At 40.5% G+C, this 16,872-nt stretch overlaps 1 protein-coding gene across 1 annotated transcript in view; it reads right to left on the reverse strand.

Annotated features, from left to right (window-relative positions):
* Positions 1-217, reverse strand: part of mpi (mannose phosphate isomerase) — a 7,100-nt gene extending 6,883 nt beyond the window's left edge. Inside the window, exon 1 of the mRNA XM_048592876.1 lies at positions 107-217. Coding sequence (XP_048448833.1) covers positions 107-125 — 19 coding nt within the window. The 5' untranslated portion in view covers positions 126-217. The remainder of the gene's footprint in view (positions 1-106) is intronic.
* Positions 218-16,872: the final 16,655 nt, after the last annotated feature.

Consider the following 16,872-nt stretch of genomic DNA (forward strand, 5'->3'; position numbering starts at 1 on the left):
TTTCTGATGAAGGGTCTAGACCCGAAACGTCAGCTTTCCTGCTCCTTTGATTGGCCTGCCGTGTTCATCCAGCTCTACACCTTGTTATCTTTAAAACTGCGCTCACCGTTCACCGCCGCCATCATCTACGCTCCGGCCGACATGCGCCAAACCGCGTCATCACTGGGTCCCACAGTCACGTGATGGTCACGGCCGTGGTGTCTGCCGGGACTTGTAGTCCCGCCCTCAAAGTGGAGTTAGTTCTGGAGACCGCCAGACCGCAAAAAGCTGGTAAAAGGAAGTATAGTAAAGTTAGGCAACATGTGCACAGACAAAGATAAGCCGGGTTAAGTTTGCTGCTGGTAACAGGTCACAGATCTGAAATGTCAATCGTCTTTATCTCTCCACACAGACACAGCTTGAACTTGCTACCGAGGTTGCTCCCCCAGCAGCGTTATATTTTTCTTTCAGTTTTCCAGCGTCCACAATATTCTACTTTTTCGATTTCTACTCGAGATGAAATTGCAGTTTAGACTGATATGCAATGCTGAGTCTTGGTGCTTTCACCAAAGATTCTTTGGAATGAAGGTGCTCCATAAGAGTCACTTTTCCCAACTAATTTTAGATTGTTAACAGAAAATCTTACATTTTTAATATAATTTATTATATTCTCTGGACTTCCAAGGCACTGCAACTTCTCTGAAATGTTATATTTGTTACGCAGGCAAACGCGATAACCAGTTCATTAAAAGTCATGTTGGTCAAAACATTCAGAAATCTTGTTTTTCTGATTAGTAATTTTAATCCACTTGACGAGGCATACAATGTCTTGCACTATGTCATCAAACATATACTAGGACTGTCATAGTGTTAAAGGCTTAGATGGAGAGGAATTTGTTAAGTATGTACAAGAAAATTTTCTTATTCAGTTTGTGGATGTACCTACTAGAGAAGGAGCAAAACCTGGCCTTCTCTTGGGAAATAGGCAAGGCAAATGACTGAGGTGTCAGTGGCGGAGCACTTTGGGGCCAGTGATCATAATTGTATAAGCTATGGTATGTTATGTTATAGTTATGGGAAAGGATAGACCTAATCTACAAGTTAAAGTTCAAAGTTGGAGTAAGACCAATTTTGACGCTACTAGGCAGGAACTTTCAAAACTTGATTGGGAGAGGCAATTTGCAGGTAAAGTGATGGTTGGAAAGTGGGAGGCCTTCAAAAATGAGATAACAAGGGTTCAGAGACAGTATGTTCCTGTTAGTATGAAGGGCAAGGCTGATACGTGTTGGGAATGCTAGATGACTAGAGAAATTGAGGTTCTGGTCAACAAAAAGAGGCAATGTTAGGCATAGACAGCTGGGATCACATAAATCCCCAGAGAAGTATAAGGACAGTAGGAGTATACTTAAGAGGGAAAAAAAGTGGCAAAAAAGGCACATGTGATAGTTTTGGCAAATAAAGTTATGGAGAATCCAAAGAGATTCTACAAATACATTAAGGACAAAAAAAAGTAGGTAGGGAGAGAATAGGACCCCTTAAAAATCAATAAGACTATCTATGTGTGGAACCACAGGAGATGGGTGAGATACTAAACTAATATTTTGTTTTAATATTTACTGAGAAAGACATGAAATCTAAAGAACTTGGGAAATAAATAGGTGAGAAATCACACAACACCGGGTATCATCCAACAAGTTTATTTGAATACACGTCATGAAATAAATAGTGATATCTTGAAAAGGTGCTGGATATCTTCAAATACATAAAGGTGAATAAATACTGATTAGGTGTATCCTTCAACTTTGTGAGAAGCTAGAGAAGAGATTGCTGGGCCCCTTGCAGAGATGTTTGTAACATCGATAGCCATAGGTGAAGTGCTGGAAGACTGAAGATTATCTAATGTGGTGCCATTATTTAAGGAAGGTGGTAAGGAAAACCAGGAACTATAGACAGGTATCTCTGACATCAGTGGTGGATAAGTTGTTGGAGGGGATTCTGAGAGACAGGATTTACATGCATTTGAAAAGACAAGGACTAATTAGGGAAAATCAACATGGCTTTGTGCATGGGAAGTCATGTTTCACTAACTTGATTGAGTCTTTTGAAGAAGTAACAAAGATGTTTGATGAAGGCAGAGTGGTGGATGTTGTCTATATGGGTTTCAGCAAAGTGTTCAACAAGGTTCCGCATGGTAGGCTAGTTAGCAAAGTTAGATCAGATGGAATCCAGGTGGAACCAGCCAACTGGATACATAATTGGCTTGAAGGTAGGAGACAGAGGGTGGTGATGGTGGGTTGTCTTTTGGCCTGGAGGCCTGTGACCAGCGGTGTACTACAGGTATCTGTGTTGAGTCCACTGCTTTTCATTATTTAAAGAAATTATTTGGATGTGAATATAGAGGTATGGATAGTAAGTTTGCAGATGACACCAAAATTGGTAGTGTAGTTGACATGAAGAAGGGAACAGAGTAGGGAACAGAGTATTAAAATAGGGAAGTCTTCCTAGGCCCTAGTCAGAGCACAGCTGGAGTACTGCGAACAGTTTTTCACCCCTTAGGAAAGATATACTGGCTTTGTAGGCAGTGCAGAAATGATTCACTTGGTTCATCCTGGTTATGGAGAGATTTTCGTATGAGAAGTGGATAAGTAGATTAGGCTCAGAGTAAGAACTGCAGATGCTGGAGTCAGAGGTAACACAGCGTGGAGCTGGAGGAACACAGCAGGCCAGGCTGTATCAGAGGAGCAGGAAAATTGACATTTCAGGTCGGGACCCTTCTTCTTGTACTCATTGGAGTCCAGAAGAATGAAAGGTGACCTTATTGAAACATGTGAGATTCTTAGGGGGCTTGGCAGGGCAGATGAGAAGACTCTAAGACCAGAAGGCATAATCTCAGAGTGAGGAGTTGCCCATTTAAGACAGAGATAAGGAATTTTTTTCTCTCAGGGGATGTTGAATCGATGGAATTCTTTACCACAGAGCTGTTGAGGCTGAGTTGTCAAGATTTTTCAAAGCTAAGAAAGATTTTTAATGTTTAAGGGAATGAAAGGTTATGGAGATAAGACAAGATAGTGAAGTTGAGGATTATCAGATCAGTCAGTTTCATTGAATGGTGGAGAAGACTTGATGGACTGAATGGCCTGTTGTGCTTTTATGCATTATGGTCTTATCATGTTGAAAGGTGAAGCAGAAATGACAGGCCAAATGGTCTGTTACTGCTTGTCTGTAGTGCTGTAAAAGTTCTGTAATTTTGTGTATCTGCCCGGGTTATGTGCTCAAATTCAGGATTGTGGCTTGTCTCCACAAACCTCTGACCACCTGAGAATTTAAAGAGAAAGTCTTTAAACAATGATAGTATAACAGAGTTTTTATAGCATGGAGAGGCCTTTCAGCCCATCTTTTCTGTACCAGCCAACAAACATCTATTCTACTACTATTTCCAGCAGTGGCCTTGTATGTTATGGCATTTCAAGTGTTGATCTGAAGAGTTCTTAAATGTCTTGAGGTTTCCTGTCTCTGCCACACTTCTAGACAGTGAGCTCCTGGTACTCCACGACCCTCTGGGTGAAAGAAATGGTAAGGCCCTTGACAATTGGTGAGCCACCATCTTCAATGGCTGCAGTCCTTTTAGATGCTGCATCATTTGCGGTGTATCTACAGCATTTATTTTAGATTCATCTACTGCATTTCGCTTGAGGCATGGGTTGAGTGTATAAGGTGCGGTAACAGATTGGATCTGATCACTCCGGTTAAGGTAACTTGGAACCTCAGAGACGACTCAGCATTATTATTTCCATTGATAGCTTTTTCTTCAAAGTTGGGTGCTGCAGGAGAATTCATATGGGGCTCAAAAAGTGAACCAGCATCTGCAGTTCTTTGCTTTATAGAATTACAAGTATGTTGTTTTTCCAGTTTGAGTCGAGCCGCAGATGGCAAGTTTCTTCAGCGTGTCCGGTTTCTTTATAATTGCACATTTCCAGCAATCTGCAAGACTTTGCACGGAATAGTAGGGGTGGGAGTGGGCTAGGCAAAAAAAATCTTTCCCCCATCGCCCCAAAGAAATCCTTATCGCCCGAACTACAACTTTGCCCCAAAACCCTGCCCACTGTGACGCACAGGGCGGGAGGTTCCGGGTGACGTCGGGGGGGAGGGCGGGGGACGTCCTTTGTGACATCACAATAGGAGACACGGGTTGGCTGGCAACGGCGAGTGAGTTGTTCGCGCGTGCGCGGTTCCACTCGGCAGAAGGGTGCGAGTGCGAGAGGCTGGCGGGTGGAGGACGAGCCGGCGGTAGGGTAGTTGGAGGGTGAAGCTGTTCGTTAACTTTTCCGACGTCTGTGGTGGGGGAGGGTGATACGTTAAGAGAATCGGAAACGATGTCGGAATTCGACGCTAATCCGTTCGCGGATCCGGTGGATATCAATCCCTTTCAGGTAAGTTTGTAATTTGGTGCTGGTGGGTAAGAGTAAACAAATTATTTTTTTTTCCGGGTCGTGTTTTTGCTGGGCAGCGGAGCGTCGAGGCGCATTCCTGAGTTGACCGAACCTGCTGGGCGGTTGATTGACGTGGTGTCCGACCAATCAGGGAGCTGGTGCCTGCTTTCCACGCCCAGTCAGCGGCCAGCGGGGGCGGGGGAAAAGTCGAGGGCGCCAGCGCGTTCGGCTGCCGCCGCACCTTCTCCTTGGCTTCTCTGCCTCTTTAACGCAAGTCGCTGGACAACGCAGCAGCCGTTACCCACACGCATTTCATAATAACTACTGCGTATTATTCCAAATACTGCCCTGACAGGATGTCCTGAGGCATTATAGTCTTTATCCACGTCGGTTTTGTTTTTGTTTTTTTCACCACCTCCAGTATCGTTTTATCACTTTTTGTAATCTGGAGACGAGATCAGTACGGGTTTAGCATAACCCTCTCCTTTCTCGTCTCGAGTTATTTGTTTGAAGACCTGGGAGCAGAAGTAAGCCGTTCGGCCTATCGAGTGTGCACCGCCATTCGACGAGATTAGGGCTGAGCTGATGTTCCTCAGCTTCATATCCTCGCCTTTTCCCCTCATTGCCCTCGACTCCCTTTACAAACATGGACAGAAAGTGGTGGAGAACCTCAGCACGTCTGGCAGTATTTGTGGAGAGAGAAAGAGTTAATGTTTCGAGTGCAGTGACCTTTCTTCAGAGTTTGACACTCTCTCTGATTAAAAGTCTTCTTGAATATGCTTAATGACTCAGCCTCCTGTGCTGAAGAATTCCTGAATCACTCGTCCCTGAAAGTATACATTCCTCCTCAGTCTTAAATGGGTGATCCCACCCCCGACTATGAAATACTACCTGAGATATTGTGAGACTACTTCAGTATTACCTGGTAAAATATTTTAAGTTTTCAGTGATTTGCTAGGCTGGGGTTTGGCTGGTAGCAGGTGTAGCTCACTCCTTAGCAAAGGTCACACCACAATCTGTGGCTCACTCCCATCTCAGTTATTTCTATGCTTTCATTTCAGAACCTATCCTTGAAAAAATACCAGAAGCATTATAACTACATTCTTAACAATTTCTCTTCTTTTGTACTGTCTGTAGTATCATTTTTGAAGTGTGGAGAGCAGAGTTGTTCATGAGACTAAATGTGGTCTAACGAAGGTTCAGTGCAGGTTTAAAATAACCTACTTTTAATACCTAGAGCTAATCTACACAGGCACACCTCAAGCATCAGTTTTATATTACTTCAGACCCACTTGTTTATATTTCCAGTTGTGCGCATTTTGCAGAACACTAACTGAGCACTTGGTCAGAAGTTACACAACACCAGGTTATAGTCCAACAGTTTTATTTGAAATTGCAAGCTTTTGGAGCACTGCTCCTTTGTCAGGTAACCACCACAGTGCAACACTGGCACCTCTATGTTATGAGTACTTGGGGTAAAGACATCCTGGTGGAACCCTAATTACAAATCAAGTAATCCAGTCTATATATCATCATTTGACTTGCATCTTGTGATGTTGGCATCACTGGCAAACAAGTATTTGTTGCTCATCCCCAAGTAAGTCATGGTGAATTGCCTTGAACAGCATTAGTCCATTTTTTTGTAGGTAAACCTAAAATGCAGTTTGGGAGGGTCTTCCCGATTTCAGGTACAGTGACAGTTAGGAAGGAAGAATATAAGCTCTAAATCTGAATTCACTGTGGCTTGGTGGTATTTCCATGCACCTACTGTCCTGCTTTTAATTTGTAGAAGGAGTGTTTGGAAAGTGCTGTAGGAAGAGCCTTCTCAAATTGCTGTAGTAGATGCTGCCCACTACTGCCACAGTGTATTGATATTGTAGGGAGTAAATGTTGATCGTAATGCATGGGTTGTGTTCACGTAGGCAGCTTTGTCTTTGAGCCTTCTGTTTTTTCTCGCTTGTAAATGTTTAGATTTTTCTTGAGTGCATCTGTTGTTTGTCTCAGACTTAACAATTGGTAGTTCTTCCATATTCTAACCACTCTTTTTAAAGGAGCATGTCCCAAATTCCTGATTGCATTTTTAATCTAATATTGATTGCTCTAATTTTAGACTCTTACCCAACATGAAAACACCTTTGTATGCCCTATTAAACTTTTAAAGAATTCTAAACTGTCACCTGCATGAATAATAATTAGGTCGTCTCGCGTGACAAGAAAGCCAGTGTTTAGTAGTAACGTTATAGAGTAACTGAAGAATTTGAAGTATTGTCCTTGTCAATTTCTCTTTTTTTGCACCTTCTCTAGGACTACCATATCACCTCTACAAAATTTGAGCAGAACAGTTCACAGTACCAAATGTGGTCAAACCAAAGTTCAGTACAAGTTTTGTATAACCTGCTTTTCAAGATCATTCCCTGAGAAATGAACTCAATGTGTAATTTGTGGCCGTTAATGACGTTGTCAGCCCGTCTTTCTCTTAAACATCGTGACTGTATTTCTGATCTTTGATCCTCTGAATACATTTTATTTTTAATATGTTAACATCTATACCTATACTATGGGGCAGTGTAATAAGAACATTTTAAAACAGGAGTGACTTCCAACCTCTTGAGTTAAGCTGTAATTTCCTCACATTTTGAGCTTTTGGTTTCTATGATGCAGCAGAATGTTTGTTTGCAAATTATTTCTTCCTGGAGGATGCTATCCTTTGAGAGGAATTGAACATAAAAGTAAGGATGGAATGCTTCAGTTATACAAGGTATTGGTGAGACCATGTCTTGAATGCTACATGCAGTTTTTGTCACCTTTTTTTTTTAGAAAACGATATGAAAAGCTGTGTGGGATATTCGGAGCCGGTTTAGTTTAATACCTGGAATCGGTAGGTTGTCTGACGATGCTTTACACAGGCTAAGCTTGTTTTCACGAAAGATTAAAAGAATGAGGGATGACTTGATTGAACATTCTGAATGGTCTTGACGTGGAGGGCTGTTTCCTTTTGTATGATAATCCAGAACTAGGCACTGTTTTGAAATTAGACACTCCACTTTAAGGACAGTGAGGAGAATTTTTGTTTTGAGGGTTATGCGACTTTGGTGCACTCTGCCTCAGAAGGTGATAGAAGCAGGGTTAATAAATAGTCTTGAGATGGGTGGATAGATTCTTGTTAGGCAAGAAGATATAGGGTTGTGGGGTGGATGTGGTAGATGGCAATGTGGAATTTGAAAGAATAATGGATCAGCCATGACCTTGTTGAATGGTGGAGCAGGCTTAAGGGGCCGAATGGTCTACCTTTGCTTTTTCATTAATAAAAAGTGGAAGAACTAGTTTGTTATCTTGGCTTTTGTGCAGCTGAACAAGTGACCTGTTACAGTTAGGGCATAGGTTACTTCAGGTTTGGTGGAAGCTTAAAACTGATGTCTAGAGGTAGATTGCCAGTTGAAGATTACTGTTGAAAGCTTCAGATTCTGAAATAGTTTGGCCAAGGATAGAATATTCTGTTCAGAAATAATTATGGAAAAATAAGTTTAGATTTGAAGGAGGTAAACTATTAGATGAAAAACAAGGAAATTGCTTAGGTAGTCACACAACATGTACAGAAAGAAGTAGTTAATGTTTTATGTTTGTTACCTTCCATCAGCTAAAATATCTGGCTTTGTACTGTAGAATTACACAAACACTTGTCACTTCAATTTGGGCAGTAGGCTGTCAATGTCAAATTTATCATAAAATTATAGCATTCCAGTATAGTGCTGTTTCATGGAGGAATAGATGGCTGCCTTGTATTGAATATTGTAAATAGGAACAAACAGTTTAGAGCAAACAGCCTGAAGTAGACAATTGGAAACAGAGGCTGGCTGAACATGATGGAATATTTTAGTATGTAAATGTATATAATTGACTAATTTTGAGAATAAAACTATTTTTATAAATGAAAGCTACACATCAACTGCTGATAAACAAGTTGTTTTTGAGCATTGCAGAGCCACAAAATGATTTCACCTTGATGGGTATTTGTTATAATTACTGATCATGTTTTTTGTTTTATTAATACACTTTCTGTTAGGATACACAAATTTCAAGAAATTGTCAGAATTGTATACAGAGGAGCACGTGAAAGATAAAACTGGAGGAACTTAAGGAGGGAATTCAAGCCCATCCCATAGACAGCTGAAGACTGTGATAAGATCTTGAGAGGGCTTGGCAGGGTGGATGCTGATAGGAGTATTTGTTTTGTTCATTCATGGAATGTGCGTATCAGTGGCTGAACACTTATTGTCCATTTCTGGTTGCTTTTGATTAGGTGGTGGTGAATTGCTGCCTTGAAATTCTGTCTTACACTTGGTGTAGGCAGACCAACAATAATATTAGAGTTCCAGGATTTTGACCTGGTGACACAATGTATTTCCAAGTCACGATGATGAGTGGCTTGGAGGGGTGGTGTTTCCACACTTCAGATGCCCTTGTCTTTGTCAGTGGGTGTGGCTATGAGCTATTGCTTTCCCCTTTTTTTACTCTCTGCGTGCACCTCCGGTCTGAGCATGGCACTGACTTCTGCAAGCAAAAGTCATTGCTTCAGCACGTTGGTTGGCATGTGTGGAACCTTTAAGCAGCTGTGCAGCTTGAAGGGAATACTGGGTCATCAGTTTGGAATGTTTCTCCTGTATGACTTGTAGCTGGTACATGCCACTGATGCTCAGTAGCAGCAGAAGGAATGACCACTTGTGGATTTTGTGCCATTCAAGTGGGCTGCATTTTCCTGGATGGTGTCAAGCTTCTTGAGTGTTGCTGGAGCTACACTCATCCAAGCAAGTGGGAGTACTCCAGCACACTCCTGACCAGTGTCTTGTAGATGGCAGGCAGGTTTTGGGAGTAAGGAGGAGGGTTACTTGCTGGTTTGTTAACCTCTGACTTTTCCTACAGCCAGAGTATTTGGGGTTAGCCCAGTTCAGATAACTCCCAGGATGGAATAGTAGGGAACTCCATGATGAAGCTATTGAATATCACAATGCTGTTTCACCTTGTGGTAGAAATTAAAAGTAGAGTACATAGTTTGAGTCAGAGACCATTTTAGGCTGCCATTTAGGACTGACAGTTGTCAATCTTGGAATACTCTTCTTCAGAACTTGATGAAGACAAAGTAATTGCGCACTTGTAAGACAGATTTAGATTAACTTTCCTTTTAGTGAAAAGCCTACTGTTTTAAACTCTAAGTGCTGTCAACACTGTCCCCATTAAATTGCCTAAGATTAAATTGGTCACCATAATTCTCTGTTCAGATTCTTGTGATGAATAGGGAGAAACATTAACGGTGCAAGAACATAACAGTTCTGTGATAAAAATCACATGGACTATCTACCCAAACAGTCTTGGCAAACACCTGTTTGTCAGTTCTGCACGGCAAAACTTAATATTTTATACTGAGACAAGATAGAGGACAATTGCCACTATACCTGAAATCATATCTCCACATCTGAGTTCAATTAGCACAAAAATCAAAGATAGTATTCTCAGTGCAGTATTGAGGTGCTTTGAGACTGTTGTTACAAAAACGGCTATATAAATGAGCAAACCTCCCTCTACTCTTTTAAAGGCAAAGTCAGAAAGTATTAAGCAACCCCCAGTGGAGCACTGTAGCAAAAAAAAAACACATTAACAAACTCTTGTGTAAGGAAATGGAAACTTAAGATTAAAATCACATTTTCTGGAGTGATGATGCACCTCCAGCCCTTGTGGCACCCACCAGTCTCGAAAGGCCTCGATTGTACTGTTGAACACTGCATGCTCCCTATCCAGGGACACCCAAGCATGGACATGACTGCAAAAGAGGGACAGACTGTAGGATCCATGACCCCTTCTGCAGTTCACTGCCTGGACCCATTAATGGCCAATTTGGTCAGGTGCAGGAATAGACCCATGAGAAGGCCCTCTGACTTGTCTGCTCCTCCTCACATCCAGGAGTGTGGGGCTGAAGTGCAGCTAATATTTGAGGAGAAGTCCCTTCAAAAAGGAGTTGTCTGGAGTAAATGGCAATGTGGAGTTGTCGCCAACTCCATTTAATGGGACAGCAAACTTGAGCCAAGTGACCTACCCTTGATCCTAATTTTTTTTTGTATAAGACAAAACTACTGATGATAAAGCAGTTAAAATCAGCAAAGTGTTCGAGGTGGAATTTGTAGAGCAGAAAAGTTGTGAAGGGTCCTAGGGCTGGAGGAAGCTATAAAGATGGAATTGGGAGGAGTGGCAGGCAGAAACAAGGAAATGATGAGAATTGAAATTAGTGTTGCCAAACCAAGAGCCAATATAAACCAGCAAGCATATGAGTGAACAGGATTTGATACGTCAAAGTGCAACCAGCAGAGATCTGGCTGAGTTCAAGCTAGGAAGCGTGGAATGTGAGAGGCCAACCCAGAGATGGAGAGGTAACAATTTGACATTACTGGCTTGGACCAGAATGATGTGACAATGTTCGTTTTTCTTAGGCAACCGTTTTTTTAAAAAAAAGATAGAATAGCCAAGATTGAAAATGGTGGGGAGACCGAACAAATTCATTATGTGGAGGCGATGAATTGTTCAACAGATTCCCTACTAAAATGATAATCTGATACAATTTGTTTAATTTTACCAACTTATTTGAATCTACACTGCACTAATGTGTTCCTTTTTGGTTTAGTTGCATGTTTCCTAAGCTTCCATATTGAGTTCCTGAACAAATCCCCTATCAGCTGTCAAAAATCGGCATTTTTGTATTTCAAATTGTGGCAAATGAGACCAGGGTACATTTTTCAGATTCTTTCTGATTCAGCTTTGGTAAATTTTGCTTTATTTAATTTCCAAATAAATTTGTAACAGTTTCAAAGCAAGTTATTTGGAGAATACAATTTAAGACCAGTTTAATTCCATGTCTTAATCATTTCAACTAGTTCTATGGTTGATGCCTTCACACTGTTGCAATCTGCATAGATATAATTTTTTGTTCAGAACATCCCAGGAGGCACTTGTATATCTCAAGTACATTTTACTCAGTTCCTTGCTGACCCTAGTGAACATCTTGTTCTGCATACTTATTTACAGAAGAACAATCATCAAATTGTGACTGCACTAAATTAGTAAAAATTTCATCACTTTAATGTGACATAAGGTAACTTTACTGTCTTCTAGCAAACAAGGCAAAATTTGCATTTATATAGCCATTTTCATAACACAAGAATCTCAAAGCACCTAAGTACTGCACTGAGAATATCGTCTTTGATTTTTTTTTGTGCTAACTGAACCCAGGTGTGGAGATGTGATTTCAGGTATAGTGGCAATTGACCTCTGCTATCTTTTTTCAGTGTAAAATATTAAGTTTCACTATGCAGAACTGATATAAACAAATGTTTGCCAAGACTGTTTGGGTAGACGGTCTGTGTGAATTTTATCACAGAATTGTTACGTTCTTGCACTGTGAATATTTCCCTATTTATCACAAGAATCTGAACAGAGAACTATGGTGACCAATTTAAGCGTAGGCAGTTCAATTTGTGATTGACAACCAAAAGTTGCCACTGCTTGAAATTCAATAAACTTTTTTTTATTCTGTATTTTGTTCCTTGTTCTCTTTCTCTTTCTGCCTTTCCCACACCCACATCCAGATGAGCGCTATTGAACTCTGCAGTTCAGATTGCGTACTTGTTCTGCGCTGAATTAGGCAATCTGTGGCCTAGTGCCAAAATGTGATGCATTTACTCTGAGCCATAACTTTGAATAAACTGAGAAAGTAAAAGACTTTGTCAGGAACTATATAATATTACATGTTCTGTTTTCCACTGTTTCCCTTTTATTCTAAAGTAAATTGTCATTAAGGTGCTTCTGTTGGTTCAAAAATAAGTTTTATTGTGGAAGTAAGGAGGAGCAGTAATTTTTGGTTAAAACATTTTGTTTATGAAATTTAGAGAAGTGCATTTTGTAACAGTTCAAATTTAATAATGCTGTATAAATTGGCTTTCAGTAAACTTACATGAGATGCATCATTACACTTCCTGGTGCAGGTTATATTCACAATAAGACCATAAGAGAGAGGATTTGAATTGGCTATTCGGCATATCCAGTTTTCTCCTCCATTCGATCATAGCTGATATGTTTCCCAATCTCCTGCTCCAAGATGCTCAATGACTTGGCCTGCACAGCTCTCTGTGGTGAGTTCCACCGATTGACAACCTGTTGGCTGAAGAAATTCCTCCTCATCTCAGTTCTCAAGGGTCGTCCCTTCATTCTGAGGCTGTGCCCTTTGGTCCTAGTCACTCCTACTCTGGAAACAACTTCTCTGCATCCACTCTCAGGCCTTTCAATGTTCTGTAAGTTTCAATCAGATCCTTCCTCATCCTTTTTAAACTCCTGAGTATAGCCCCAAAAGCCCTCAACGTTCCTTGTATGACAAGCCCTTCATCCCTGGGATAATTCTTATAATCCTCCACTGAACCCCCTGCAGGCCAGCGCATCCATCCTTAGGTATGAGGCTTGAAAATCCTGTCAATATTCCAAATGTGGTCTGACCAGGGCCTTAAACAGCCTCAACAGTATCTCTGCGATTTTATGTTTTAGCCCTCTTGAAATGAATGATAACATTGCATTTGCATTTGCCTTTCTAACTGCCAACATGTTAATCTTGAGAATCCTGAACTAGGACTCCCAACTGTTTGTGCTTCAGATCTCTGAAGCCATTCTGCAGTTAGAAAATAGTCCACGTATCTTTTTTCCCCCTACCTAAATGCATAACCTCACATTGTATTCCATCTGCCACTTCTTTGCTATTCTCCTAGCCTGTCCAAATGCTTCTGCAGCCTCCTCACTCCCTCAACACTACCTGCCCCGCCACCTGTCTTTGACATCTGCAAATTTAGCAACAATGCCCTCATTCCCTTGTCCAGATCTTTTAATATAATGTGAATAGTTGTCATCCTAACACAGACCCCTGCGAACTCCGCTAGTCACCAGCCGCTATCCTGAAAATGACTCCTTTATCCCCACTGCATGGTTTCTGCCAATCAGTCAATCCTGTATCCATGCCATACCTTGCCCCTAACACTGGTCTCTTATTTAGCAGCCTCCTGTGTGGCACCTTGTCAGAGGCCTCCTAGAAATTTTCTTAGATAATGTCCACTTGCTGTCCTTGTTTATCTTGCTTGTTACCTCCTCACAGAATTCTAACAGATTTGTCAGGCATGACCTCCCCTTGACATAGCTGCACTGATTCAGCCCTATTTTACCATGCACTTCCAAGTACTCTGCAATCTCATCCTTAATAATGGATTTTAAAATCTTTCCAACAACTGGGGTCTGTCTAATCGGTCTCTGCTTCTCTCTCCTCTTAAGCAGGGATGTAACATTAGTCTCTGACTCCACTGATTCTTGAAAGATCACAATGCCTCCCCAATCTCCTCTCCTGTCTCCTTCAGAATTTGGGCGTAATTCAGCTGCTCTGGATGATTTATCCACCTTCAGACCTTTCAGCTTCCCCAGGACCCCCCTCCTTGGTGATGGCCACTACTAATTCTGCTGTCTGACTCTCCTTGAAATTCTGGTATGCTGCAGGCATCTTCCACTGTGAAAACTGATGCAAAGCATCTATTAAGTTCCTCCATGATTTCTTTGTTCCCCATTACTGTTTCTCCAGCCTCAATTTCCAGTGATCCAATGTCTACTCTTGCCTCTTGGATATCTTACAGAAGATTGCAAGGGTATTTTTAATACTGGCTAGCTTACATTCCTATTTCACCTCCCTTCTTACTGTTTTTATTTTCAATAATGCTCTGGTTTTAAAGGCTTCCCACTAATCTTCACCACATTGTATGCTTTTATGCTGTCCCTTGACTTCTCTTGTCAGCCGTGGTTGCCTTGTCCTTCCCTTGGTATGTTGTTTCTTCATTGGCACGAACTTCTGCTGTGCCTCCCAAAATACCCCCAGAAACTCCTGCCATTGCAGCTGTACCATCATCTTTGCTTGGCTCCCCTTCCAATCAACTTTGGCCATCTCCTTCCTCATCTTTGTAGTTATCTTTACTCACTCGTAAATATTGTTATATCTGATGCCGTCTTCTTCTCCTCAGACTGCATGGTGATTTCTATCATATTATGGTCACTGTCCCTTGGGGGGGTTCTGCAAATTCCTTTTCAGATTCACTACCAAACTGATCTAGTCCACCTGCCAATTGAAGTCCCCATGTTTATTGTAATCATGCTTTTCTTGCATGATATACATTTTTGCTCTTTTTTTTTCTATATATTGTGGCTAGTACAAGTCAAGGGGTTTCACAGGATTTATAGTTCCGTGGTATGCTTGTTCAGTAGGACCTTTTCCCCATTGAGCCTTTTTAGTTACTACCCTAAGCTTTTGTGTATACCAAAGCACGTGCTCCTGGGTCTCAATCTGTAGGAATATGCTAAGAGATGAGTTAATCTTTGCTAACTTGAGCAAACTTTGGAAATTTTGGACATCAGCCCCTTCTTTTAGTTCCAGCTGAGTTTAATTGTGTCATCGCTTGAAGGAATGGAATCTTGTTTGTTCTATACAATTTTTAAAAAGAAGCAAATATTTGAATCTTTTTCTGTTTTATTAATCAACTTTTACCTCAGTTCAATTGTATCAGTTTGTTTCTAAATGAGCCATTTTCCTCAATACGAAAGTGTCTTTTTCTTATTAAATCATGCATGTTATCTCCATAAGTCAATAGTTGACTTTAAAATGCGCATTTATTATACAGTCTCTGTACTTCATACGGGTATTGTACTTGACATTTGTAAATTAGTGCAACTAATATTTGTATGTCCATCTGAAATTTAGCCAACTAGTACATTGATTTGGCCTGTTGCATTCCCTGTAATTTAGCTATGGAAATTTTACCAGATAACTTTTTTGTTCAAGGTTGTTTATCAAAAAATAGCAGTTTGTCTTTCATATTTGTTCTCTAACAAACCCCTACCCAAAAGGGAAACCTGGTAGTTTCCTTTGTCATTTCCGTATATTTCATTAACTGGCATTGTATTTCTATTACGTTGCTTTCAGGTTTGAGTTTAAGCTTTGTCTCAGGTGTCCTTACTTTTTGGAAGTTTGGGTCCAGGGTCTTAATGTGGGTGAAAATATTGCTGAGTGTCCCTCAATGCATTTATATTTTTCATTTTCCACTTAAATTATAAATAAAAACATGTTTTTATAATGTGTAGTGTAAACCCTAAAGGATTTTTCATGCAATAGTTGCTACTTTGCTATGACAAATTGGATCCTTTAAACTTTAGTTGGATCAGTGTGACTTCAACAATGCCCAGACCACTTTAAACTATCTGGACACTAACTTTAGAGACAAGTTAGTGTCTTGTTTTTGGTGAATGATCACAAATATAGTGTGCATTTGACCATGCTTGGAATCAAAAATCAAATTTAATGCTTTCAAAAATATTTTGTGGAGACTGCCATAAATCTCTGGCTAATATTTATTAAGTCAGTCATTTCATAGTGAAGTGGAATTCATATTTCCATACACAAACCTTCTCAAGCTGCCTCAGCACTAGTAGTTCTATCTACAAAGCACAGTAACAGGTTGATTGAGTTATGTGCAAGAGAAGTAGATTTTGCATTGTTAGGAATTTATGTAATTCACTTTGTTTGAAGAAGAACCTTGCTGTGATATTTTAATATTTGTGATTCAAGAAAGTCTCCTTGATTTCTCTTGCCTCGCATCTCTTGAAGGTCGACTCCTTGCTCCTTGATAATCAAACTGTTCAAAGATGTTATTACATGCCTCTGATCAGGTGGGGCTTGAACCAGGCCTCCTTGCTTAGAAGTGGGGATACTTCCACTGTGCCACAAGACCTTGTGGTCTTGTTACAGACCTTGTTACAGTTTGTTTCTATGAAAAATGTTTGGTACTTGATTATCTTTAGCCTAAATCCCTTTTTTCATGCGTGTTATTACTGAGACACTCAATCTAATTACAGAGGATGTATTGGGACACCAGAGGTAATCTTGATTGTTCACCTGGAATCCACGTGCTTGCTTTCTGTGGATGTTGCTAGACAAGAAGAGGATTGTAGCTGTTTTTTTTTCAACACCCCCAACCCCCTTCCCTGAACTGTGGTAATGAGACGGATTTTAATACCGTGACCATTTCCCTGTTTCTATATGGGCCAAAATTGAATCTGATATCTTTATGGTGTAGATGACGTAACTCCTCACTATGATATTTCTGAAATAATAGGAGTAGTGAGGATTTTTTTAAAGTAACATTCTTGTATATTAAATTGAGTTGTTATTGTAAGACAAAGTTTTTTTTTAAATTATTGCAAATTAGATTTTAGGTCTTATTTGAAATAAGACAGTAAACATGTGTTTATGGGGACATTGTAGTGTAGCAACATTTTGGCCCTGAACTAATAATCCAGAGCCCCAGGGTGCCATTCTGAGAGTTTGAGTTTAAATACAACAATGGCA

This window comes from Rhincodon typus, unplaced genomic scaffold (genome assembly GCF_021869965.1).
Source record: "Rhincodon typus isolate 14 unplaced genomic scaffold, sRhiTyp1.1 hic_rhity00001965, whole genome shotgun sequence".
NCBI classification, from domain to species: domain Eukaryota; kingdom Metazoa; phylum Chordata; class Chondrichthyes; order Orectolobiformes; family Rhincodontidae; genus Rhincodon; species Rhincodon typus.